The 26963-nt window shown below is 40.9% G+C and overlaps 2 protein-coding genes across 3 annotated transcripts in view; one reads left to right on the top strand and one right to left on the bottom strand.

Moving 5' to 3' along the window:
- The window catches only part of CCDC191 (coiled-coil domain containing 191), a 78867-nt gene extending 73141 nt beyond the window's left edge, over window positions 1-5726 (bottom strand). The window contains exons 1-2 of the mRNA XM_084873912.1: window positions 5482-5726; window positions 3164-3202 (exon numbers count right to left, since the gene is read on the bottom strand). Of these exons, the coding sequence (XP_084730038.1) occupies window positions 3164-3202; window positions 5482-5571 (129 nt within the window). The 5' untranslated portion in view covers window positions 5572-5726. The remainder of the gene's footprint in view (window positions 1-3163; window positions 3203-5481) is intronic.
- A 138-nt stretch (window positions 5727-5864) lies between these two features.
- On the top strand, window positions 5865-26709 carry QTRT2 (queuine tRNA-ribosyltransferase accessory subunit 2). Of its 2 annotated transcripts, none has more exons than XM_084872384.1 (9): window positions 5865-5990; window positions 7432-7651; window positions 8580-8635; window positions 11083-11159; window positions 13139-13351; window positions 17522-17721; window positions 20027-20178; window positions 22783-22900; window positions 24766-26709. In XM_084872384.1, exons 2-9 carry the CDS (start codon window positions 7452-7454, stop codon window positions 25025-25027), a joined length of 1278 nt encoding a protein of 425 aa, XP_084728510.1. In that variant the 5' UTR covers window positions 5865-5990; window positions 7432-7451; the 3' UTR covers window positions 25028-26709. The 2 variants fall into 2 exon arrangements, with proteins under 2 accessions (XP_084728510.1, XP_084728511.1); XM_084872385.1 differs by lacking the exon at window positions 5865-5990 and adding an exon at window positions 6030-6280.
- The last annotated feature ends 254 nt before the right edge of the window (window positions 26710-26963 follow it).

Genomic DNA, 26963 nt, shown 5'->3' with positions numbered 1-26963 from the left:
TGTAGTAGACAGTTGCATTTTGGGTGAGCTATCCCAAGACTTAATAGTTCTACCACATCTGTCTGATTTTAAGTGGCTTCAACATCCCCAAGGAAGACCCACACACATTTCCCAACCTGCTTGATCTCCTGTATTCCAACAGCTTTCCCTTTCATTTCACTTCAGCAACCCACTGACATGGCCATCCTGAACCATGTCATACAGAATTTTCCATTAGTCAAACCAATGATAAGCTCCTCTCCAACATCAACCTCCTATCCATGTCTCTTTCACTCCCCTACTCCATTACATTGTTGATGCATCTAATCAAGTCCTTCAGTCACCATGTGTCTCCTCTTTCCCTCAACCGATGAGTCCTTTAAAAGGTCCCCTTCCTTTCCTATTCTGTGTAGATATTCAGCTACTATCCTATATAATAAAATCCCAATATGCAAATTTACCAGAAAGCTGAACAATCGATAGCTATGACACACACTGACCACCAGGGGACAGATGCTCAATGCAGGAGCTGCCCCCTGTTGGCCAGTGCGCTCCGACAGGGGAGCACCGCTCAGCCAGAAGCCAGGCTCATGACTGGTGAGCACAGCGGTGGTGGCAGGAGTCTCTCCTGCCTCTGTGGCAGCACTGAGGATCCCTCAGGGGATGTCCACCTGCTGGCTTAGGCCCAAGGAGAGAGGGTGCAGGCTTGGCTGATGGACTGAATGTCATGCACTGGGCCTCTAGTCTATACATATAAAAGGCTAATATGCTAAGTGTCTAACTGTTCAACCATTCGAACGGTAGCTATGATGTGCGCTGACCACCAAGGGGCAGATGCTCAACATATAGGCATGGAAACATGGAACAGATTGATAAATCTTAGAGGGAATGGGGGGAGGGGAAAGATGCAGAAGAGATTAACAAAAAATCTTATATGCATACTAGAGGCCTGATGCACAGATTCATGCACCGATGGAGTACTTTGGTCTGGCCTGTGCCCTCTCGCAATCTGGAACCCCTCAGGGGATGTCAGATTGCTGGTTTCAGTCCGATTCCTGCAGGTCAGGCCGAGGGACCCCACTGGTGCACAAATCCGTGCACTGGGCCTCTATTTTTACATAAGTCTTACATCTCTTGTTCCTTTGCCTTTCCATTAAGAACTTTCAGGACTGGATCAATCTGCTCTATCAATTTTTGGTACTGCAAAAAATTAGGAGTACCTGCTTCAGTCAAGTCCCAGTGCTATAGTTACACTGACCTTCCTTTTCTGTTTTGAAGAAAGCCCTCTGTAAACCTTCACCATGCTCCACATCCTTTCCATATACTCCCCCTTCTTCCACATAACAAGGTCTTAGCTGTTTTGTTTTTTTTTTAATATATATTTTATTGATTTTTTTTACAGATAGGAAGGGAGAGGGATAGAAAGCTAGAAACATCGATGAGAGAGTAACATCAACCAGCTGCCTCTTGCACACCCCCTACTAGAGATGTACCCGAAACCAATGTACATGCCCTTGACCGGGGAATCAAACCTGGGACCTTTCAGTCCACAGACCGACGCTCTTTCCACTGAGCCAAACCGGTTTCGGCACTTAGCTGTTTTTGAGAGTGTGGTCCACTCAAGTGGATTTGGAAGTCTTAGGTCCAGAGGTTATAAATGTTTAGGATATACATACAGTTGTGATATATTAGGGAGCAAAGTCAGAAAAGAAAATAAATTATCAGAGAGGTAGGAGAAGCAAGAGAAAATAGTGTTTAAAGAAGATAATGGAAGAGAAGATTTCTAGAATAATAAAGTGATAATCAGAGCAAATGAACAATAGGAAGTTTGAGGAAAAAGAAGAGATGATTAGATTTGGTCAGTAAGTCATTTATGACAGTTTCTGTACAGTGGTAAGAAATAGAAACCGGAGTAAAATAATTGTGGACACTGGAGGATAATAAATACACAATGGCAAGAAGTCCAGGCTACATATCCAAAGAGGTTAGATAAACAAGACAAAACAAAAACAGGAAAGAAACTGTATGGCAATCAGAATGGATGAGGGGTCATATGAGGACTTACGTTGTTGTTTTTTCAAGATAGGAGATTTGAGGACATAATGGAAAAAGCTATTGCAGAAGTTTTAAAGGAATAATAAAATCTAATCAAATGAGGACTTACTAATTTTTTTTCAAGATGGGAGATTTGAGGACGTAATGGGAAAAGAGCTACTGCAAAAATTTTAGAAGAATGATAAATATCTAACCGAGTCAAGCTGGCTAACAATTACACGAAAGAGGAAAATGGCTCCACCGATATTAGCAACCCCTCACCACATGCTCCCATTACACCTGTAATTCTCCCAACAGCTTTATTTATCCCTCACTATCAATTCTGGGAAGGCAGACCCTGCACCTGCCCTGTGTACTATATTATTTCTAGTGTCCCAAATGGAGGGCTAGCACTTGGTAGGCACTTAATAAATACTGGGTGGATGAATAAATGGTGAATAATGATATCTGACCTAGGTTCCATTTGGCCTGACGCTCATAATTTCTATCAATTCAGATAAGTAATAACTCTTCAAAATACTACCAGGTAGAAGAATATTTTCCCAGGAAAAACCACAGGATTTCAAATCATATGGTGAACAAACGAACTGAGTATGGCAAGTTGCCAAATTGATACTCAGAGGCATTCACCTTAAGTGGTTTAATGGTATTTTCAACTTAAATGGTAGTTGGACTAAAAAAAATGTACATTTCACGTCTCAGAAGTTATCTAATCCAATCCCCCCATCCCCTCACTGAATCAAACATATTTTTCATTAGTCGTTAACATTAAGTGACCATTTAGAATCCACTTGAAAACTCCTGTGATAGAAAACACTTATAAAAAATGCCACTCCATTTTTGGATTGCTATAGTCATTAGGAGATTCTTACTTGTGATGCACACATAGCTTTTACCTAGTGCATGGGTCCCGGAGGTTAATGTAACTACAGTAGTCTTTTCAAAGATCTGAGGGAGGTCTCTCCTAAGGCTTCTCCTCCCCTCTCCTGGCCTAAAGAACTGAGGCAACATCTATAGTCACGTGGGAGCAAAAACAACATATGTGCAAAATGGAGACCTACTTGTATTTCTTTTCATCTGATTATACCTGACTCTCAACTTTCTATCTTAATTTGTGCAATATCCTTACCTCAATCCAGTGTCCCACATCGTCAGGGTCAAAAGCAGGCTGTGGAGAATATATACAGGATATTAATACATAGCAATATCATTATCAACTTTGCCATTTTAATCTATCCTTCTGACTAACATACACGAAAGTGTTCTTTATTCTTTCCCCAAATTGTTTCATTAGAATCTTCAGCAACAAAAGCACCCAGAAGGATGATAGGAAGAAGAAACATGGAGCCTTCTCTGGGACATCTTCTGAATGTTTTTTACCTCCTGCCGAGGCCCACCAGATTCTGACTTACTTGGTCTGGGGTAGGGCCCAAGAACAAGTATTTTCAAGCTATCCTGGGTTAAGAGCCAAGATAGAGGAATGCTAGGTATTACATTCCTTATAAAAACCCAAACACAGATTACCAGATGTATTGAAGTGTCACAGAACCAATTCTGCTTAGAGAAGAGTTTGCTCTTCTCCTTAGGCTCCCTTTTTCAGGAGTAGCATGTAGCACAAGGCTTCTTTTTTTTTTTTTTTTTCCCTTTAATCCTCACCGGAGGATAATTTTCTGTTGATTTTTATAGAGACAGGAAGAGAGATGGAAAGGCAGAGATTAATGTGAGAAAAACAAATCAATTGATTGCCTCTTGCATGGGCCCTGGGGAGGAGCCTGCAACCTATAATAGGTACATGCCCTCGACTGGAGTTGAACCCAGGGCCCTTTAGTCCACAGGCCGATGCTCTATACACTGAGCCAAATCGGTAAGGGCATGAAGCCTTCTTATCTTACGTACAGTAGGGATATTGTTTGGTCCAGTAAGAACTGGGGGAGGGAGGTACAGTGAGGGATAATCAATCTTCTACTGTTTTACAGAGCAGAAAATGAAGTAGAAATCACATAAATTTCTACCAAGGTCAGTTGCATATTAATCATACAAGTCATACACCTCCTTTCTTCACTCTCTGTAACATTCAAGAGTTGGAGAATTCCCCCTAATAGTCACTTAATGAATAGAGGTATTTGCTTTGCTAATAATCCAGGTAGATTTTTAAATAAATAAGGGGCTATAAAAATATGAAGGAGGAAAAGATATACTTTCACTTACATAACAGTTCACCTTCAAAGTGCCTTACAGAGAAATTATTAATGCAGCTGTGCTGCTGAATAATTTTGTTATTGCAACAAAGCGCTGATTCTATTAAAAAGCAATTGAATTTTGAGGAGTTCATGTGATTTTACCATTTCATCCTCTAGGGTCTAGGCAGTAACAATGAACACTAGCAGAAAAAAATCCTTCCTTTGTAGTCCTAAGAAATTGTCCCAAATTTTTACTTTTCATCATCAAATCTATATCTATAACCTATTTTGGATCCAATAGAACTGGTACATTACAATAGTCGCAGACCGTGTTTCCAACTCTCTAATGTCCCAATCTGAACCCTCCAGTATCTGGGGCAAGGTACTCACCAAGTGAAATATATCCAGTGTGTTATTTAGCTGGTATATTTAGAATAAACTGTAAGCACAATGCCTAGGGCCCTCAGAAAGGCCACATGTCTAAAGATTAGATTTTTAAGAAAGTATAACTTAAGGGTGAAAACAGCTGGTGAAAACTGCTCTGGAGCTCAAAGCTGAGAAGCCAGCTCCATTTTGGTACTCTCACCTCCATTTAAGGCATTTATTTTTGTGACTGTTAAAAAGGTAGTCTGTGGAAAGCACACCTCCTGTGACTGACTTTGCACATGTCATTTACATATGTTTCAAGTTTAAAATGGGGTTAGTGTTCCATGGGATGCCAATTCACCAAAAGAGGGAACAAAGACAAAGAGGGTCTATTTTAAAAATGACTGCTGAATTTAGAAATTTAGAATCAAGTATTTATATAGTCAGTACCCACTTGCATTTATGAATTCATTTTATGTAATATTTTGTATATCAGGCCGAGCACTTAACGTGAAGATCTCCCCCTTCCAATAAAGATCAATTCCCTGATTTGCAAAATAAAAAAAATAAAAATAAAAATGAACGTGCGAGGATTTCTCTAAAATTGTGGGGTGGTAGTAAGTAGGAGGCAAAAGAGTTTCTGAATTCTCGTCAACCGGACGAGCACTACCAGACTCTCCGGTTTGTAAAAAGCTGTTAGATGGAAAGTTCTTCATGATGCTGCCCACCAGAGCCGCGAGGAACCCAGACCCCAGGGTTCCTAGGGCCCCTTCACCAGGGCAATGCTGGCTGCAGGGCGGTACAGGGAGGGACGGGCCGGATAAGGATGCTCTGGGTGGAAAGGGGAGGGAGCACACGCGGGGACGCGGCTGGCACCCAACTCCCCACTGGGATGGATCACCTTGGGATTCAGTTTCCTCGTTAATTGTTTCCAGCGACTCAGCCCCGTCCTCTTCCTTGAGGAAGACCCTTCCTGGGGCGCCAGCAGCATTTTCCAGGTTCAGGTCGGGACCTTGGCCGAAGCTGAAACGGCCGCTCCTCTGCCCACTTCGCTACCGCAGCTCCCTGGGAAATGTAGTTCCTCTGCCCGCAAGGAAGGCAGGTAAGGGGCGCCGGCGAACCACCACTCCCAGGAAGCTTTGCGCGGGCGGAGCGCGTTAGCTCGGTTACCCGTGGCAACGAACGCAGCCGAGGCGCTGGCTTCCGGTCGAGTTCGCTGGGAGATTACTTTTCCTGGCGCCCTCTGATGACGTAATGCGCCCTGATTGGCTCTGCGTCAGAGGCGATGGTTTAGGTTAGGAGGCCGAGGATTCTGCGAGCGGGACACGTGGGAGCAAGCTGCTGGAAGTCTGAGGGGTCCCCAGACAAAAAAAAAAAAAAAAAAAAAGAAAAAAGTTGGGAGGTTTGCAGGTGAGTGCCCCCTCTTCCCAGATGGGGTGGGGACTACTACGGGTGAATGAGTCGCGCCGCGCCCAGGCACTTCCTGGTTGTGTTGCACTAACTTATACTCCCCACCACGAATCCCCTTTCTTTCCCTGGGTCTCTCCTGATGGCTTCCGGGTCCGGATTTTCCCAAACCGTGTGCGCTCTCACCGCATCTCTGAGTAAAAGGGACTTGCTTTTAACTGGCCTCTGCTGAAGGGTCAAGTTGTCAGCCGAAAGCTCTCCCGCCCTCCGGGCTGCCCAGGATGCTGCAGAGGGTGAGGTGATCCCGCATCGCTGAGCTTAGCGCTCCGCGAGGGCTGGCGGTAGCTCCTGGAGTGACGATACATCCGTTCTTACTGACCTAGCATGGGTGTTTCCGTGGACAGTCCACTCTGGAGCACAGGGCTTCCTAAGGCAGGGCAGATGCTTAGAGTGAGAGCTTTGGACCAGCTACTTTGTGGCTGTATGACCTCAAGCAATTTGCTTAATAATTCTCGGACCCCTCGGCAAAATGGGGGCTATAGTACTTAAATCATTGGAGTCTGGTAACGACAAAAATAAATAAATAAATAAATAAATAAATGTCAGTGTATATGTGTAGAACTCTTCCAGGAAACGTAGACTAAACTAGACTTGAGATTGGTGAAAATGAGATCAGGGAAGCCGTGCCCTCAGAATTTTGCGGTGATCTTAGGACCCGCTCCGTCTTCAGTGTCCGTCTGAATAGCGATGGTTGATTACATTGTGTTACATAGGCCCTGGGTGGGTAGCTCAGGCGGGTAGTTAAGTTGGTTAGAGCGTGGACCTGATACCCAAGGTTGAGGGTTCGGTCCAGGTCAGGGCACATACAAGACTCAACCAATGAATGTATAAATAAGTGGGACAAATAAATGGAGCAAAATGGAATATATGGGTTTAAAATTATATCTTTGCATTGGAGTAACATAAACATTGCACATGTTCATGGACTACCAGTCTGTAAGAGTACAACCTCCACAGTCAGACTTCTATGATTTAAGTCCTGGCTTTGACACTTCCAAAATGGTGACTATTAGCCTCAGTTTACCCATATGTAAAATAATCAGTATTTCCTAAGCAGCGTGAGTTTTCTCTATACGTTGCAAGCCTGAGAGTGAGCGTTGGCTTCATAGCATTATTTCTATGATTAGTCTTCACTTTCATCCTTCCATTTGTTCGGATTTTATCAGGTCAGACAAAAATTCAGTAACTGAAATGGGGTTGATGCCATCATATTACTCTGGGACTTTTCCCATTCCCCTGTTCCTGGATATATAAAAAAAAAATCCTAGACTGGAAGTAGTTATAAATATGCTATAATTAATTTTTTTGTAGGTTGTTATCTTTGCAAAATGTTTTGCTTTTAGATGTCATAAAACTTATGAATTTAATGATCTTTTCTTATCAGGACCTGGAGAATCCCTCAGGATGAAGCTGAGTCTTACCAAGGTCGTTAATGGCTGTCGCCTAGGAAAAATAAAAAATCTAGGCAAAACGGGGGACCACACTATGGACATTCCAGGCTGCCTTCTATACACCAAGACTGGCTCTGCCCCACACCTGACCCATCACACGCTGCGTAGTATCCACGGGGTTCCTGCCATGGCTCAGCTCACACTGTCATCGCTGTAAGTAGTGGACCGAACCAGTCCAAGTTTCAACTTTGGCAGCAGCTTAGTTACCTTAACAAGGTACAGCAAAGCAAAAGACTTGCTTGCTTATATGTGTAAAATTTGTAGATTTTTTTTAGAATGAAATCAGAAGAAATATATCAAATGTTATACCTCATCTGGCCCTAATCTGGAAGGCACGGGTCAGACCTCCATGTTAAAGCTGCTTCACTTTTCCTCTGAACTCAAGGTTCCTCGTTGCCACTGCTCCTGGGGGTGTCAGGGTAGGCGCTGCCTTTATGCACCAGCCTCAGAGATCTCTCTGTCTCTCCACATGTACTTGCATGTGCTACTTATGGAAACAGAGCTAATGGAGTTAGGCCATTTTGTGTATTGTGCATGTTGACCTTATCCTTAATTGATCAATCTGCTCTAGATGAAATGACTCTGCAATATCCTATAATAAAAGGCTAATATGAAAATTGTCCCCTCCAAGGGGAGTTCCACCAGGGGGCGGGGAGGCCGCCCCTCCTCCCCCCAACTGCCTGCAGCAACTCCTCTTCCCTCCTGCTGCCCCCCATCAGCCCCTATTGGGACAGACTGGCCGGACCCCACCTCTGCTGGAATTCGTGCACTGGGCCTCTAGTTTATTAATTTCATACTGATTTGGAAGGGGATGGGGAAGAAGAAACCAAGATACTCTGGAGCAGTTGAAGTTTGCCAGTTTCTCTTCTCACAGAACTATTTGCAGATTGAAAACCTTTACTCTGGCTAATGCATCTAGCCTGGTGAGTTGGGATTCTTGAGTCAAATGGTGTATTTGTTATTCAAGACTACATTTACTGTCACATAGCAGGTTTGGGTGAGAAGAGGACTTCAGTTGTTGTATAGAGTGTCTGTGGAATGATTCATTATTATGTTACGTATTTGTCTGCTTTACTTACAGGGCAGAATATCACGAAGTCTTGACAGAATATAAGGAAGGAGTTGGAAAGTTTATAGGTAAAATTAATTAAGTTATTTGTGTGTGCCTTATGATGTATTAATTTGGAGTTTGGAGGTGCTGTTTATTCTTTGATCTTTCATTCATATATTTGCTTGTTCATTAATTTAGTAATCATTTATTGAGCATCTGAGAACCAAACATTGGGGATTCAAAGATGAATAGGGAACAGTTGTTGCCCTCATGGAACCCAGAACCTAGTTGGGATAAAGATAAACAGGTAATTCCAGTAGAGTGGTGACTACACTTGCAGGAATAGGGATATGTACATGTATCATGAGAGCCAGAGGGAGAAGCACATAACCTGCTGTAGGGTGCATGTGGAAGGAGGTCATAGTAAAGAAATAATTTTTTAGAGAGAAGATGAGGGGCACCTTAGCTGGATCAAGGAAAAGTAGGAGTTAGCCAGGCCAGGAGGAGGTGATAGTAGACAGGTGTGGGCAGATATTGCAGGCATAAAGCAAATACCTAGAAGTGAGACACTGCATGGAAATTCCCTAAGATCCAAAGTAGTTTTGTCATGTTTCAACCTAAAACATAAGGCAGAGGACAAAGAGTTTATGTACTGCTGCATTCTGATATGTTAGTGTTTTCTTTTGTCCCAGAACTAGGATTTTAAATGCCGATGTATGTGTCTATTTATTTATAGGAAAAGCTTAGTAATGATACCGTGTTTCCCCGAAAATAAGATATCCTCCGAAAATAAGACCTACTTACAGGTTTCCTTCTGAGTGAAATATAAGGCATCCCCCCAAAAATAAGGCCCCCCTAGGCTAAACATGAGAGATTTGGTCCACTGAATCTGAAAGAAATGGAGTCACAAGAAATTCACCAGGAAATTCAGGAATTGGATTGTTATGATGATGTTCCAGAAGACGATGACATGATTGTCATTGAATAAATGAGTAAATTCTTGATACTGTAGGATTCACAGTTTTGTCTGGTTTGTGTTAACAACTACCGTACTACCGTACCATATACAGGTAATAAATTTCCTTTATTTTCATTTAACAATAAATGTGTACCATATTCTTCATGGAAAAATAAGATATCCCCTGAAAATAAAACCTAGCGCATCTTTAGGAGCAAAAATTAATATGACACTGTCTTATTTTCGGGGAAACAGGGTAGCTAGAGAATAAATTCTTCTGTAGACCATTTTCTCCTGAAGCTTTTTCCAATATCTAAGGCTCACTTAAGTGAATAAAAATCCTGTTTCCATTGGTTATTCAGTTGTCTGCTTGTGAGAGAAACTGCATGATGACTTGTTTGTCTCAAGGCCCTATACACTGAGTAGCCAGATTATTATGATCTCTGAATGCATAATTTGGCCATTCAGAGTGTGTGTGTGTGTGTGTGTGTGTGTGTGTGTGTGTATTAGAGGCCCAGTGCATAAATTCATGCATGGGTGGGGTCCGGCCAGCTTGGCCTGGAGGGGAGGACATGGGCAGTTGGCCGGCCTGACTGCTGGTCGAACTCCTGGTCGAGGGGACAATTTGCTTATTAGCCTTTTATTATATAGGATATACACTGAGTGGCCAGATTATTATGCATTCAGAGATCATAATAATTTGGCCACTCAGTGTATTTCAGTAGCGAAATTTGTGTAATATAGTTTCTCTTTATATGAGACCAGTTTTAATAGCCAGCTTTAAAGTATACAAGTCTAAAATTAAGTGAAAATAACTAATATAAGCTTTCTACAGATAATTGTAGCAATTGAGGTTGTGGAAAAAGGTGAAGAACTGCAGAGATTTTTTTTTTTTCCAATTTGTTTTTTGGGTCTTTTTTCATTGAAATTCCATATTTTTTTCTTACGAAAATTCAGGGTAGCATATGGAATTTAAGCACATATGGCTTGCTTAACTTTTTTGGATTTTTTTTTTTCTTAAACAACTTTTTTATGATTAAAGAACCTAAGAAACTATCATCTTGAGTCAGTGAAACTTACTGAAAATGAGATTCATTTGCTCTGTCCTACAGCTTTTAATTTTGCCTCTAGGGACTCATGATATGGGATGGCTTTATTGTTAATGAGATTATCTTTTAATTAGATTATTTCATCTTTCCCGGAGCTAGTTCATCTCGCATAGTACCTACACTGAACATAGTTGATACTAAATTTGTCTTCAAAGCAAATCAAGTTGGGTCATCATGTCATTAAACACTTTCATTGTATCTCATCCTTTATAATATACCTTCCCTTTGTAGCAATGCACTGTGTCATTAGAAATGAACCTTTGCAGTTAATTCTTTTAGATTGCAGGTTTCAAAGTATTTTTCATTCATGTTGTCAGGCCTCCTACAGTTCTAAGTGCATATATGAGCCATTTATTGGATTCAGTGTTGTTTTATCTAGTAGTATACATCATAAAGCTATTCTGGTACAACACAGTATAATTGTTGATATAAGTGCTTTCAAGGGTTCTTATTTATGTTTATACAGGCATGCCAGAATCACTTTTGTACTGCTCCCTGCACGATCCAGTCAGCCCCTGCCCAGCTGGTTATGTAACAAACAAGGTATACAACTTTCCTCCAAGGCTGCAACTTTGTCCCAGGAAATCAGTCTCCTGTGTCCCTCAAATACTAGAATCAAACTGCCTGTGATGTTGGCCTATTCCCGCCTTCTCTTTATTTTTATGAGTGATATACAGGAGTTAATGGAGATCTGACTGAGGATGGGGTTAAGGTATCCTCAGCTTTCTCATTGTTGCAAAAACTTGGGGCTGGAAAAGGGTTAAGTACATTCCAAAAAAAGAAATTGCTATGATGGTAGAAAACAGTAGTCTTTTGATACCATGCTTTATTTGCAGTTTTTCCAACTTCGGGAGGAGTGGGGAAAGTTGCTGATAAGTGTTATCACATGTCCAACTATATATAGTAGAACCTCAGTGTAATACTGCGTGTTTTTAGAACAGAATTTGAAAAAGCTGGTCCACTTTTTAGCTAGTGAAGAGGAATATGAAAAGGACTTCATTAAAAGTTTTCTCCTGAGACATGGCCCCATTGCATTGTCCTTGAGGACATCGTTGTGGCAAGGTTTCAGTACAGGGTAGGCAAAAGGAGGTTCACAGTTGTACGTATGTGAAACACAGTTTATTCTTGTATTATTACTTATATATTTTTTCATATGAATAACTGCAAACCTCCTTTGCCCACCCTGTATATTCTACTACTTTATAAATGTAAGCCCTTTCCCTGCACCCAATCTGGCCACTCAGTGTATTTCAGTAGAAGAATTTATGTAATATAGTTTTTCTTTATATGAGACCAGTTTTAATAACCAGCTTTAAAGTATACAAATCTAAAATTAAGTGAAAATAGCTAATATAAGCTTTTTTCAGGTAATTGTAGCAATTGAGATTGTGCAAAAAGGTGAAGAACTGCAGAGATTTTTTTTTACTTTGATTTGTTTTTTTTGGGTCTTTTTTCATTGAAATTCCATTTTTTTCCTTATGAAAATTCAGGATAGCATATGGAATTTAAGCACATATGGTTTGCTTAACTTTTTTGGGATTTTTTTTTTTAAACAACTTTTTTTGACTAAAGGACCTAAGAAACTATCATCTTGAGTCAATGAAACTTATGTATTAATAACTTATGTAGTCAGTCAACAATATGTATTAATTTTACTAAGATTACTATTTTAAATTACTCTTCTGCTTTACACTTCTTTTTATTTTGTAATTTATATTCAAAAGAAAATATTTTGATGTCAGTTATCTACCCTATTTGTGAGGGAGAGAGGATTCATTTAAATATGCCAAAATAAAGCATGCATGTTGCTTCCCTATCTATGTCCTGTCAGTCTTTTCTGAGAAGAGAGGTGCTGTAGGAGAAGAAGTAACCAAAGGAACATATAGAGATTCTCGTGTACTATGGGATTTATGTCTTAGCACATAATTCTGTATGTAACTCAACTAGACTGCTTTTGAGGCACAACATGAATTGGGATACTCTAGTCAAATATACAGTGGTGTGCTAAGGGCTATCATTTCTATAGAAGAAGTAAGCACACATTTCTGGAATAACATGGGTGAGGCACTTTGTCATGCCAGGGAAGTTTGGGGGACACATTAGTGTAGGTGACATTTGAACTCTATCTTGAAGGGTACCAGGCAAAGGAGTAGGGGAAGGGTACTTCAGTCAGAAGGAGCGAAGTGATTAAAGACAGAAGAATCAAAGTCTATGGTGCATTCAGGATCTGCATGGGTAAAGTGGGGTGGAGGAGACTGGAAGACTGGGCATTTAGGAAAGTGAAACAGAATTCTTAGGGGCAAGCTCAGACGTTGGTTTGTATGGCCCTTGAAGGATTCTCTGTGAGCAACAAGGTCCTTAGAGAACTTGGAGTATAGTATAGAAACTCTCTTATTCACCATGCTAGGATGTTGAATTGCTACCATCTCTAGTTGTAAAGAAGAATTAAATTCAGAATTTCTTTAGCATTTTATTATTTGCATTTCACTCTTGCTAATTCCCCATCGTCTATTCATTGGCAGTCTGTGTCTGTGTGGGGTGTTGGAGGACGAGTGGAAATGACTGCTTCCAAGTTTATGGCAATTCAGCAGGCCCTTCAGCCAGACTGGTTCCAGTGTCTCTCAGATGGAGAAGCATCTTGTGCGGAAGCAAGTTCCATAAAAAGAGCCAGGAAGTCTGTTGACCGATCGCTGCTATTCCTGGATCATTGTCTGCGGCTGCAGGAAGAGTCAGAGGTAAAGCTGTGCATCTCATGCTCTTTCTTTGAAACTCTTGCTAATTGACATTGCATGATACCACCTCGTCTGTTCTTCCTACTTCTCTGCTCCTTGCTTCTTGGTCTCTTGTATGCTCTCCTGTTCTTTCTTTCCTGACCCATTAATTATAATTGCTCTCTAGGATTTTGTCTGAAGGTTCTTTTACATACCCCTGTATGTGTTATCATTAGACAGTCTCCCCTTAGTTTTTTCTTACTGCTAATAGTTTTAAAATACTAAGTACAATCAAGATCACACTGCTTAGTTTCAGGATCACATAACTATAGGGCTTTAGTTGGGTTCTATGACTAGAATATTTCTCATGTACATCTTAAACTCACAGAAGAAACTTCGTATCTTTTCTCTTCAAATCTCTTCTTCCTTTTGCTCTCCATCAATACTCTGCTTCAGTTTTTGGCAGCCGACAAGTAAGTTGAGTCTTTTCAAGACTCCTTTCAATATCCAATTCAATCTCCAATATTCACTCCCCTTTGATTCATCTCCCTAAATATACCTAGAATCTGACCCTTCATCACTCTTATCACCATCTTAAGGCCTCATAACTTCTGATTTTCTTGTGTAAGCACTTATCATTTAATTGTTCTTTCTGCCCCTGTTCTCCATCCCACCCAATCCATCTTCAGCCCTGCCATTCGAGAGATCTTCGTAAAGCACAAACATTAACCGGTTATCACTTTCCTAAAAGAACTTGAGGTTCTCCACTTCAATTCTTACGTGGCGTGAACGGCCTGCAGAGGCCTGGCCTCGCCTGCTTCTCCACCCGTCTCTACTCCCTGTGGCCTGCTTCCTGCTGTGGCTGGCACCTGCAGTTCCCTGAGGCATTATCCTGTCTCACGGCTGCGCCTGCAGGCAGACTTCCTTCTGGCCTGCCGCTTTTTCTCATTCTCAGCCTCATTTCTCTTGCTCCCAGCTCCAGCTCATTGTTTCCATTGTTTCCATTCCAAGAAACTGGCCCTGACCCAGTTCTTTTCACTCTTTGCCGCTCCTTTAATTTGTATGTAGCTATATTATAGGCCCAATCATACTGTACTGCAATGATTTGCTATTACGTGTTTGTCTTCATTAACTTTGACCTCCTTCAGCTCAATTTCTGTGTGTTATTTTTGTATCTTCATCATGAAGCAAAATTCCTGACACCCTCCATAAATACCGATGGTGAAAGGTTGTGATGGCTGGGGAAGAAGCGGTAGCAGCAAATAAGGCTCCCGATAGCAGAGGTAGGGACGTTGAGAAAGGATGAGCTCCCTAGGACAGTGGTTGGCAAACCGCGGCTCGCAGGACACATGCGGCTCTTTGGCCCCTTGAGTGTTCTAACGCCACTTCTTCAAAGTAGACGCATCCAGGCCGAAAACTGACTTCTGTGCATGGGCCACGAAGTTTCAATCGCACCGTACACGCGCACCCGCACGTGGAAGACCACACTTAAGGGGCCAAAGAGCCGTATGTGGCTCTCGAGCCGCGGTTTGCCAATCACTGCCCTAGGAGAACGCAGAGGAGGCAGGAGGTCAGGAGATAGTGACTAGAGGAGACAGTCAGGGTCTGATGATTTAGGTGGCCATCCTGAGCACCGATCAGTTCCCACTATGGCAGGTGCTTCAGTTTGAGGAACGTTATCATTTTGAGTTTACCCACAAAAATGTAATTTGACTAATACAGTTAATATACACAAAATAATTAGAGGAAACTTAGTTGTCATTCAGAATAGAACTCTCAGTATCTATAACAGGAGTTCAGCCTGGGACACTGCTATGAGTCTGAATTGCTAGTGTTGCTCACTAGCCGTTGTTTTGAGCCAGTAATTATCCTTGTAAATTGAGTAATGTTTGATGAGAAAAGAGGACAGAGTTTGACAGGCCAGATGTGCCTCAAGACTTTCTTCTATGTTATAGTCAGCCTCACCATGTCATACTATTTCCATATGTCGGTCAAATGCTGGAATTCCTCTCTGTACTTATGTTTATGCTATTGTCTTGATAAGATTATTTATGGTGCCTCTTTTACTGTTTAATGTGTTCCATTTTAGACAATAATTATAGATGACCCTGCTTTTCATACCCATGAAAGGGAATTTCACAGATAGGGCTGTGTCAGTCACGTAAAGAAGCAAGCCTGTGTCACTGTCTGCTTTGTATGTCTGCATACAGCTTTTCCTTTTCCAATGATTCCTTCCCCTCTCATTCACTGCATCCTCTTATTCTGAGTGCCCGTGAGTGTTGAAGCTTCCCAAGGTTCTGTTGTTGGACTTCTTTTCTTCATACATTCCCTAGGCCCAGAGATGGCGAACAGGTTTCATGCCAAGGTGCTTGGAGCTGTGCCTGGGATGAGCAGGAAGAGAGTGGTCTGTTAGCCATGTCTGCTGTGGAAGCCGGAGTTGGGAGTGGCAGCCCAGTGCCAAGTGTCCACCGTTGTAGCCTGGGCACTAAAATTTGTGTATCTTACATTTAGCCTATGCAGTGGCTAAATGTATATGTCCCACTGATACCTCAAACTCAGAATACACAAATGTGGATGTTCATCTTGTCTCAGCCTCGATATTTTTTTTAGGATTATCAGTCTGCTCTTCTCAGCATCTCCCTGAACTTCCAAAAAGGAAGTAGGAGTCATCCTACACTGTCCTCATCCTCTTCTTGGACAGCTAATCAGTTGTTGATTGTACCACCTGATGAGATTTCAGAGCCACACCTCTTCACCCCCCTTAGTCCAGGTCCCCTTGGACTTTGACCTGGAGTATCATATTGGCTCCTTCCCCATCCTTTAGCCATACTCCCTCTTAATTCACTCTCCACACAATATCCAAAGTGTTCTTTCCGGAGGAATAGTCTGATGATGCCCCTCCTGTTTAAACTAAGAAGCAAAATTCCCTCTTCACAGCCTCCCAGGCTCCCTCCCACCCCTCTGTTCTACCAGAGAGCCACTGTTGACTTGGGCATTTCCTTGCAAAGCTTACATTTACATTTACTGTTACATAAACATAATCATTACATATATGTGTGGTTTTTATAACATGAATACAATCATATGTTCAGAAATTTCCTTGTTCCTTGCTTTTAACAATATCTTGAAACTCTTTCCTCATGAATATATTTGTAGTAGAAATTTGTAGAAGTGAAATTTTAGGATATAAAGATGAAACTACAGACATTGGATACATGTTGCACACATGCCCTCCCATGAGGCTGGACTAATTTTTACTTTCTAGTTATTGGGGTATATAAGTACATTTTTCACTTCCACTTTCACTGTGTCGTTATCTTTGAGCTTTTTTGTCAGTGTGATGGACAAAAATGGTACCTAATTGTTTCCAGTTTGCATTTCCTCACTGAGGTTTAGTGAGCTATCCATATGTGTACAGGGCATTTACTTTTCTTTTTCAGAAGTTCATATTTACATATCTGTCTAGATTTCAGTAGGGTTATCATTTCCTTAGAGGATTTTTGGAGTTTTTTCTGTGGTGTAGATGTTTACCTAATTCCTCCAAAGAATACGTTTTCCTTTGCCCTTGTTGATAGAGAAGTTTTAATGCTTTTGTACTGAAATATGTCAGCCTTTTACTGTAAACTTTAGGTTGCTTAGGCAGGCAGACCAAGATTAAAGAAAATATTTAATATATTCTTCTAATACTTGTATAACTATATTTTTATGTTTAGCTTTATTTTTAATGATGGTCTGCAGTAGGATTTTTTTGTTTTTTGATTTTGTTTTCCAAATGTATAGTCCATTGTCCCAACCAAATAGTTTAGAAGTTCCTAAAGTTGACTCTGATTAATAATGACTTGGTGGGCACCTCAAGCAGGCCTGGATAGTCATTTAAACATACTGAAACTATCCCTTTAGGATCTTTTTCCTCTTGTACCTGCTCAGCAGGCATTTACAATAATTTAACCTAAGCTAAAGCATGGCTGCATATGTAGATTGCTTAAGTTTCTCCACACAGTCTTCATACTTGGGTGTGGCTTTCAAATTGCACTTTTTAGAGCCCTAGAAGTTCTCAGGGCAGAGGCAGTACCATTCCCTGCATGCTCCCCACTGAGATCTTGTCTGTCCATTGGGCTTCTTTGTAAGGTTCCTTTAGACGAAGGTCTCCACTCCTGGAAACGGTTAAAATTGTTCAATCCTTTTTTACCTTAGGTCCTTCAGAAAAGTACGATCATTGGAGTGATCGAAGGTGGAGATGTGATGGAGGAGAGGCTGAGGTCAGCACGAGAGACAGCCAAGCGGCCCGTAGGTGGCTTCCTTCTGGATGGCTTTCAAGGGAACCCAACAACTCTGGATGCCAGACTGAACTTGCTGTCGGCAGTTACCGCGGAGCTGCCGGAAGACAAACCGAGGCTAGTGCTGAGTGACGATGCTGGCTAACCCTCATGGGCGGCAGAACAGGAGTGCTGGGGGTTGAGTATTGTGCAGTCTATACATGGGCTTCTCTTTGGATGTTTTTAAATATATATATTTTATTGATTTTACAGAGAGGCAGGGAGAGGGGTAGAGAGTTAGAAATATCTATCAGCTGCCTTCTGCACACCCCCTACTGGAGATGAGCCCGCAACTAAGGTACATGCCTTTGATTGGAATCGAACCTGGGACTCTTCAGTCCACAGGCGAACGCTCTATCCACTGAGCCAAACCAGTTAGGGCTCTTTCGATGTTTTGATGATGTCCTTTCTTGGCTGAGTCTTCTGAGGCTGACCATAGGGGGAATTTTTATCGGGGCTGTCCTATTGGTTGGTTCAGGTTGTAGACCAGAGGACAGTTGCCATATGAATGAATTTATTTGATGCTCGTTCTAAGTGAGGACAAGTGTCATACTGTTTCTCCTCATTCTCGTGCCAAATACAAGCACTGTTCCTTAGGCATTATAACATGGTTTCCAGGGACAGGTATGAGCTGTGGCGACTCTGGCCTTCTTCGGAGAGCTGAGGATGGACCAGTGTTGCCAGCAGAATGAAGATAGGCACTACTAATAAGAACTTTGTAGGTTTGAGGCAGTGGTATCATATTTTGAAATTGAGGGGGCCGGCAACACTATGGTTCTTTCCATAAATCTCAGGTTTTACTGGGTGCTGGTGAGAAGAGATGATTTACATAATTCAAAGCTAAAAATCCCGAGTTTCTGAGTGCAGCTGATGTCTTATTAGACTACCCCCAGTTTTTTAAAGAATAGTCTTTTTCCCACTTGGGTGTGAATATTTATGCTTTTTCCTATAAATATCATAAGAGGTCTGATTATGGCATGCTGCTGTATATCCCTCGGGCTGTTTAGTATGCCCATGTATAGACTGTATAAGCTAGTATCTAACATACAATTTTACTACTTTTTAAAAAACAGTTATAACTTGCAGTAAAGTGTATGAGTCTTACATAGAGCTTGATGGCTTTTTCCACATACACGCCTGTGTAAACACTGGCCAGAATGATATCTTTTCATCACACCAGGCAGCATTTGCCCCGATTTTAACCCCTAGTCTGTGTTCACTGCTCCCCCTCCTAGTCCATTCTGGCACAAACTGCAATTTAGCGTTAGTATTTCTAGTCTTTTTCTGGACTTCTCTGAGTTAAGTGCTCACAGATGTCTGTTGCTGGATTTGAAAGCCGGGATTGTTTTTCTTTCTGTAAGTGTGTAGAAACTCCAGCTTCAGTTGGAGAGAGGAGGTCTAAGACATTACGTTACTTGAGGGAAACTGTAGTCAGAAAAACCAGTGTATATTTAAGGGTTCTGGTTGTTTAATATTACATAAGCCTTTTTTGGACTTCTTTTAGAATTCAGAGAGTCTGTAAGTTTTTCTCTGCCAGTTCATAAGAGGAACTATGGGTAGAAAAATAAACTAAAAAACAGCAGCCAACCAGCCCTGATCTAGCATCTTCCAGTGTTGTTTTAATGGTAAAACCTTGGTTGAGTATTAATATTCTCAGAATGCCTTGCCCAGTACCTCTAAAATTACCACCTCATCCCACTAGGCAGACATTTTATTCATGGTGAAAATATAAAGAAGCATAAATATAGCCAGTTAGATTCCTAGATTCTATGGGCATAGTTGAAATTCTGAGAGCAAGAGTTGCTTTGTAAATGAATCTGTGAAGAATACAGTAGATAAAAATGTCTTTCTGGAACCAATTATAAAAATGAATTATAGGCAACATACAGTTAAAATATAGAAGTATTTGAGGGGGAACAAAAGCATACAGCTTTGCACTCTTAAAAAAAAAATTCCATGAGGATAGGTAGGCTATAAAGTTCAGTCTAAGACTAGGGAGGTTGTTTAGAACAGATAAGAGGAGAAAGAAAACTAACCTTTATTGAGTTTCTCTTTGGGGACAGAAACTACATTATGTGTTTTTTCAAATATTTCATTAGTTCTCCCAACAATTCTGTGAGGTATGTATTAATGCTCTTATTTTTTAAATGAGAAAACAAAAACTCAGAGAGGTTAAGAAGCTTTCCCGAAGAACACAGCAAGTAAATTAATAGCAGAGCTGGGATCCTAGCCCAGCTCTTCGCCTCTCAACTAAAGGTTCTCTCCACCACATCTTATTTTTTGTTGCCTGCCATGCTAACTATGACTGATAGTTTTCATTATTATTTTAATGTCCTCATTGAGTCCTGGCATTGTCCTCATGTCAGTGTTCTTGTTTTCACAGGCTCATCTGTGGTGTTAGCCAGCCAGATGAGGTGCTCCAGTGTATTGAAAGAGGAGTGGACTTATTTGAGAGTTTTTTCCCTTATCAAGTGACAGAGCGGGGAGGTGCCCTGACTTTCAGCTTTGATTACCACCCGAATCCTGAGCAGACATGTAGGTCTTTTGAAATTAATCTAAATGTTATCCTTAAATTTCTTCTGTTTCCTATCAGTTTTGGCTTGTGATTCCAACAGAAATATGTGCATATTATAAAGCCAACCTTTTGTAAAACTCCATCTTTGTTTCTTATCTGTGTGCTCTGGCATGTTGGTCCACACAACCCAGGTACTTAATACTATACACGTAGCTCATCAATATTAGGAAGTAATTTTGGAGTTACCAGAAGCAAAACAACAACAACAACAACAACAACAAAAAAAACACATACACACACACACAAAACCTCTTCTATTAACAGCCTCTTCTATTAAAAGACCATTCAGAGTGAATAGCGATGAAAATCTAAGAAAAGAAAACCTTTGAACTGCTTGGTAAAAGTTAATTTGTTTTTCACAAAGGAGTTCTTGTCTGCCTTTTGCAAATCCTTTGCTATTAAAATACAGAGTCTCACCACCTGATCCTAGCGTTTCTTTTGCTTTTTTGCCTTTGTGTGCACACTGAGATGTGAGAGCTGTTTTCCTCTGTGATTATTGTTTTGAAACTCTGCCATTTTATTTTATTGTTTAGTTATTCAGAAATCAAGAATATCAGGTTCTGATTCTGTCATTTGACTGGCAGTAGTAAAGGAATTGGGACGCTGACTTTGGGCTAGGCGCCCTTGAAGCACCTGCCCGATTTTTCTGGAGAATGTTGCATGCCCAGTGTTCCCTTGGGCCTCCCGAGGTATGCAGTCCTTTGCTGTCCCGCTGTCCTTTGAACTCTTCCTTTGTCACCGCCAACCTTAAGTTTGACTAGGGCTAGAGACTTTATTTAAAAGGTTCATTTTACTCCCCGTAAGTTATCAAAATTTCATTCAGAAGATGTTACACTTCTATAAAGCACTTAAGCATTAATTTAATTGGAATTACTCTGAAAACAAAACAAATCAGGTTGGTCAAATTCATATGTACATATATATATATATATATGTATATGTGTGTGTGTGTGTGTGTATACAGACACACACACACACACACACAAACACACACACACACGAAGTCAATTTTACTGTCTTTTAGACAGACCAGAATATAATGTATGTGGATAAGTGTACCATAAACACTTTATAAATGTTCATGACTTTATTTACAAGCTTAATTATTTCCACCAGGTAGTTATTAGTCATTTTTTACCACGTATATGCAAAATTGAAATAGAACATGATATTATTCCTCTTTGGCCAGAGAAAGATTTTTATTTATGATTAGGGAAATTGAAACCATTTGAACATTCTTATTAAAGTATTATTAATCACACTTGTGTGTGTGTAGTAAATTATAGTCCTTTGCCAATTACAAAGTGAAAATTACAAAGGGATAAGTTGTCTAATGTAGAAGGCAATTCCCTCAGTGAGAAGGATTTCCCAAAAGCCAGGCTTTTGTGGGTTCCCATGTCACCACGCAGATTCATGGCAGCAAAATATAGCCCTGTGCTCAATGCTTTTCCTTTTCCTTCAACTTGGACCAATTACCTTCCTGGGACCATCTGCCCGTTCTCCTTGGGCCAACCCTGAGATTGTTATTACTTGTTCCCAGAAATACTCATCTATTTGCTCCTGTTTAAGGCAGCTGGCTCTGTGCTTGGGAACTGGTGCTCCTCTTGTTATTCCAGGGATGTTTTTTCTTAAAGCAAAGAGTTCAGGGGAACAATTCAAGTCCCCATTTAATTCTGGATAAGCTGAGTTCCCTGAAGGACTGGAGTCTCCATTCAGAGTACACAAATTTAAACCATGGTCTCCTTTCAATCTATTTGGAACATAGCAGTTATAAAGCCCAGTTAGTTTGCATGTACATTAAAATACGATATAACTTCAACACATTTATTCACATAAACACAGTAACTAGTTTTTAAAAATAATTTCTTGACAGTAAGAGTATATTATGTACTTGTAACCATAATTTGTTTAGGCTAGGGGTGTCGAACTCAATCAGAGAAGGGGCCAAAATCTAAAATCCAGCCTAAATCGTGGGCCTAATGGTTTACTGAACAGTCATAAACTGACAATGTCATAAACTGACAGAGGAGTGCAGTGATGACAACGCGGTGCGGGCCACATTGCAAGGCCTGGCGGGCTGGATTTGGCCCGCGGGCCTTGTGTTTGACACATGTGGTTTAGGCATTGTTGAATCTCCCAATTTTTATATTATAGACTTAGAGATAATGGGTCTGTGATCATCTTGTATATATTGCTATTTTTCTTTTTAAATATATTTTTATTGCTTTCAGAGAGGAAAGGGGAGGGAAGGAGAGAGAGAAAGAGACATCAATGATGAGAGGGACATTGATTGGTTGCCTCCTGCTTGCACAACAACCAGGGCCAGGGATCAAGCCTGCAACCAGAAGTGAACCCAGGACTCTTCAGTCTGCAGGCTGACACTCGATCCACTGAGCCAAACCAGCGAGGGCCATATTGCTATTTTTCTCATGTCATTTCCTTAAGATATGATTCAGGAGTAGAATTACAGGGTCTATGGGCATGAAATAGCAACTAAAATAAGATACTCCCAAAGGCCACTCTGTATCTGACTTTCATTCAAGATTTTTTTATTTCTCCTTCAGTATTACAACAAAATGGGACTCAGGAAGAAAAACAATATGTGGATCAGTCAAAGAAAATGAAAACAGCCAGTGACAACCAAGAAGTGACATCATTTGAAATTAATCTGAAGGAAAAAAAGTAAGGACTTTTTTTTTTAGTTTAGATTATGATTTCTGACTTAAATTTCAGTCTGTTTTAAAAGTTTACATTACTGTTCCCTTTTCAGTTTATATTTTTATAGTTGGGTATTAGTTAGGCCTTCTCAAATTCAGTTTCAGAAATTCCTTTTTCTGCAAATGAATTGGTGTGTTTTGTCTTAACAGAAAACTGAGGCTAGATAACTATTGTTTTAGGAGAGCTTTTATAAAGGTTAGACCAAACCCATTATTTGCTATTTTTTACTCCTTCCATTTACTTTATTTTTCCTATTATTTATTTTTAATATATATTTTTTATTGATTTTTTAAAATATCTGTAGAGAGAGGAAAGGAGAGGGATAGAGAGCTAGAAACATTGATGAGAGAGAAACATCGATCAGCTCCCTTCTGCACAACCCCTACTGGGGATGTGCCCACAACCAAGTTACATGCCCTTGACTGGAATCGAACCCGGGACCTTTCAGTCCACAGGCCGACACTCCATCCACTGAGCCAAACTGGTTTCGGCCTTCCAATTACTTTAAATAATGACAGAACAAAATAAGGATTTCAAGATAAAATACAACATTAAAAAAATTTTTTTAAGGCACTTAAGTCATCTTGGTTATTATATACAGATTATAAGTCCTAAAGAAAACATTTGCCTCTATAAGGAATGAATTAGGATATCTTGCAACTTTGTATGTATTTCATTGAAAGTGGAACCAGTGAGTGGTTTATCTGTGAGTTTGGTGTACGTTAGTGCTTGGTGTTTTTGGTCTTATGTGAAGAGACATTCTAGGGACTCAGACTTAGTAATGCCTGTCAAGTAATAGTACAGATTTGGAAATTTATGAAAGAATATGAAAATCGTAGTTTTCATTTATTCTCTAGGGGTTTCTTGATTGTAGGTGTGAAATAATGATGTTTACCACATTTAACATCTTAAAAAATGGCCAAGGAGTTTCACTTCTACTTTTTAAATGTTATGGTAATATAAATGGTTACTTTTTCTGTATGTTATAGATTTAGCTGGCAGTGGGAGTTTTCTTATTGTCAGCATTAGATTTGAAGTTAAGGACACTTGGGAGTTGGGATCCTAGCACTGCTCATGCCTGTGTGACACTGGCCAGGTCATTTGACTTCGTTTTAACAGCTGATAAAAGATAACACAGTGCTTAGTGTGTGCTCAGCAGTGTCCAAGCCTTTTCCTATATCAACTCATTAATCTGTGGAACAACTCTGTAAGGTAGGCACTGTTACCATTACAGATGAGGAAACAAAAACAGAGGGAGGCTAAGTGACTTGTCCAAGTAAGCTCTGATCCAGGAATCAGACCCAGGCATTGTAGCGTCAGAGCCCTTCCTCATAACCCCCTTAGGGGTCCTCATCAGTAAAATGACAACAGAAGTGTCTGTCTCCAAGGGTGGTTGATGAGATTAAAGAGATAGTATATGTAAAAGTGGTTTGTAAACTGCAAAACGCTATGCAAGTAAAAGGTCGCACCGTGTCTTCTGATACTAGTTCTGGTGGTCAAAGGAGAAAGTGCATTCATCAGAACAGCATTCCTAATATTACAGTGTGACTGACAGTGCTCAGCCTGAGGGAGCGACCACAGGGCTCTCTTTATTGCTCCCCTGTCAGCCTCAGGCTAGGATATTACAGCCAGCTGAGGACTGCTGAGTCCCTGGCTCACTGTGTTCTGTTGACTTGGGCCACATTGCCCTCTTACGCAGGCGCCCAGCAGTACATGTGGCAGTGATGTTATTAACCATATTAGTTATGCACCAGCAGAATAGGTAGCCTAGGTTGTGGAGTTCTTATATTCCTCACTTTCTGGAATGTCCTTCTAACTTCCTTTCTCAGGTACCAGGAGGACTTTGACCCATTGGTGAGAGGGTGTTCCTGTTACTGCTGTAAGAACCACACTCGTGCTTACATTCACCACCTGCTGGTGACCAATGAACTGCTGGCCGGGGTCCTGCTTATGATACACAACTTTGAACACTACTTTGGATTTTTCCACTCTGTCCGGGAAGCACTGAAGAGTGACAGGCTGCCACAGCTGAAGGAGCTCATCCGCAGGCAAGCATCTGGAGCCTGGCACACAGGTCTGACTTCACATTGAGCCAGTACCGCCAGTGTCATGTGGGAAGCAGAGAACAAGACACGATCTTAGCTTTCATCATTTATATTTGAGGATACGGTCCGTCTGTACCAAACGCTGCCCACAGGAGGCTAAAGAGCTTTTTTCTAAAAACTTAAGTGACCTGGATTGATCAGAAAGAATCGAACAAAAATATCGAAAATATCGAAATTGATATTTCTGTGCTAACTCTTTTAGTCAGTAGAGGTTTGTTTAGTCAAAAGCTTCAGATGTGAAGAGACAGCTTTGAAGTGGCAGTGATGAGATTCTGAGGGTACACTGAGTGGATTGGAGCTTAAAGGGAGATGGTTGGTCATGAGTAGCACTGCCTGGACTCATCCTATTGACTGGAGAAGGAATCTGCTTCATTCAGGCGTTTTCTTTAATTCCATGTGCTCAGGGGCCTCTTTTGGGTACTTCTGCCTTCTGAGCTGCTCCAGCAGTATAGTCAGCCAGTAGTGGCTCTTTCGATTTAACCAGGCGCACATCTCCGTGGAACTTGGGGCTCACACATTGCTCCTCTGACCGATTGCCCCACTGCACACTCCTTCATTTGGCCAGATGGTCTGTTTGTGACTTGTCTCCCTGGAGCTAACTGGGAGCTTCCCTAGCTGTGTCTGGTTGTGCAGGTGCACGGTAGTCTGCCCGTTAGGTTCAATAATAGTCTGACCACATAGTCACTGTAGACTCTTCACTTGGGGAGATTCCTCCATCACATTCACTTGGAAAGAGCTTTGGACTGGCAGTTAAGAGGATTGGGTTTCAGTGCTACTCATCTACCTCTTCATGCCTGTTTCCTCCTGAGTAAATGGGGACAGGCACGTGGATAGGACTAAATGAACTTCTTAGATTCCATCTAACTCTAATATTTGGGAAACAAGAGTTTTATTAATTTATTTTTTTAATATATTTTATTGATTTTTTACAGAGAGGAAGGGAGAGGGATAGAAAGTCAGAAACATCGACGAGAGAGAAACATCGACCAGCCGCCTCTTGTACACCCCCTACTGGGGATGTGTCCACAATCAGAGTACATGCCCTTGACCAGAATCGAACCCGGGTCCCTTGAGTCCGCAGGCTGATGCTCTATCCACTGAGCCAAACCGGTTTCGGCGGAAACAAGAGTTTTAGATCAGAGTCATAGTCTTACTTATAGTTCTTGCTTGTTGATCACCATTGGCCTAATGAAAATGCAGCGGTGCCAGGAGTTAGGCGATAGTAAAGACATTTCAGAGTCTATAAAGAGGCTTGGCCTGTGGATGTTGAAGTGGTTGGTGAATTGGCATTGGCAGATTCTGAGGCTGGAAAAACCTTCCTGGATCATCTCTAAATCTGTAAGGTTTTTTTGCTCTTCCCAAAGGAGTGACATTTGTGTTGATGGTTGTGACAGGTGATTTGTATTTTTTTGTGTGCTTTTCTATATTTATGAAGTTTTCTGTAAGAACATACCTATACAGCCCTGTCTGGTGTGGCACAGTTGGTTGGGCATTGTCCCATGCACTGAAAAGTTGTTGGTCTGATTCCCAATCAGGGTGTATGCCTGGGTTGTGGGCTCAATCCCTGGTGTGGTGTATGCACGAAAGCATCTGTTCAATGTTTTGCTCTCACATTGACGTCTCTCTTCCTCTCTCATTCTCCTTCTCCCTAAAAATAATTTAAAAATTTTTTAAAAAATAATATATATATATATATATATATATATATATATATACACACACACACACACATACAGACATTTGTACGCATAGTTTTTGTCAAAATACCAACAGAACCAAAAAGAGGCCTTTTTTTTGCTTATAGTAGTGTGAAATACATTTGTTTTATATTATTGTGCTGTATTTTGCTGTTTGTTCATTTCAGTGGGTGTTACTAAGCATTTACAAAATTATGTGGTTACTACATTTTTATGTATTGGATG

Source organism: Pipistrellus hanaki (genome assembly GCF_964339955.1).
Source record: "Pipistrellus hanaki genome assembly, chromosome: 2".
Classification (NCBI taxonomy): Eukaryota; Metazoa; Chordata; class Mammalia; order Chiroptera; family Vespertilionidae; genus Pipistrellus; species Pipistrellus hanaki.
The sequence above is the reverse complement of the archived record's forward strand: the minus strand, read 5'-3'. Positions and strand labels throughout refer to the sequence as shown.

Bases quoted from the DNA above. Each gene is read 5' to 3' on its own strand.
- QTRT2 (XM_084872384.1), top strand. From the start codon at position 7,452: ATGAAGCTGAGTCTTACCAAGGTCGTTAATGGCTGTCGCCTAGGAAAA. The intron at 8,636-11,082 runs GTAAAATTAATT...ATGTTTATACAG, and splicing joins AGGAGTTGGAAAGTTTATAG to GCATGCCAGAATCACTTTTG. The intron at 13,352-17,521 runs GTAAAGCTGTGC...TTTTTACCTTAG, and splicing joins GGCTGCAGGAAGAGTCAGAG to GTCCTTCAGAAAAGTACGAT.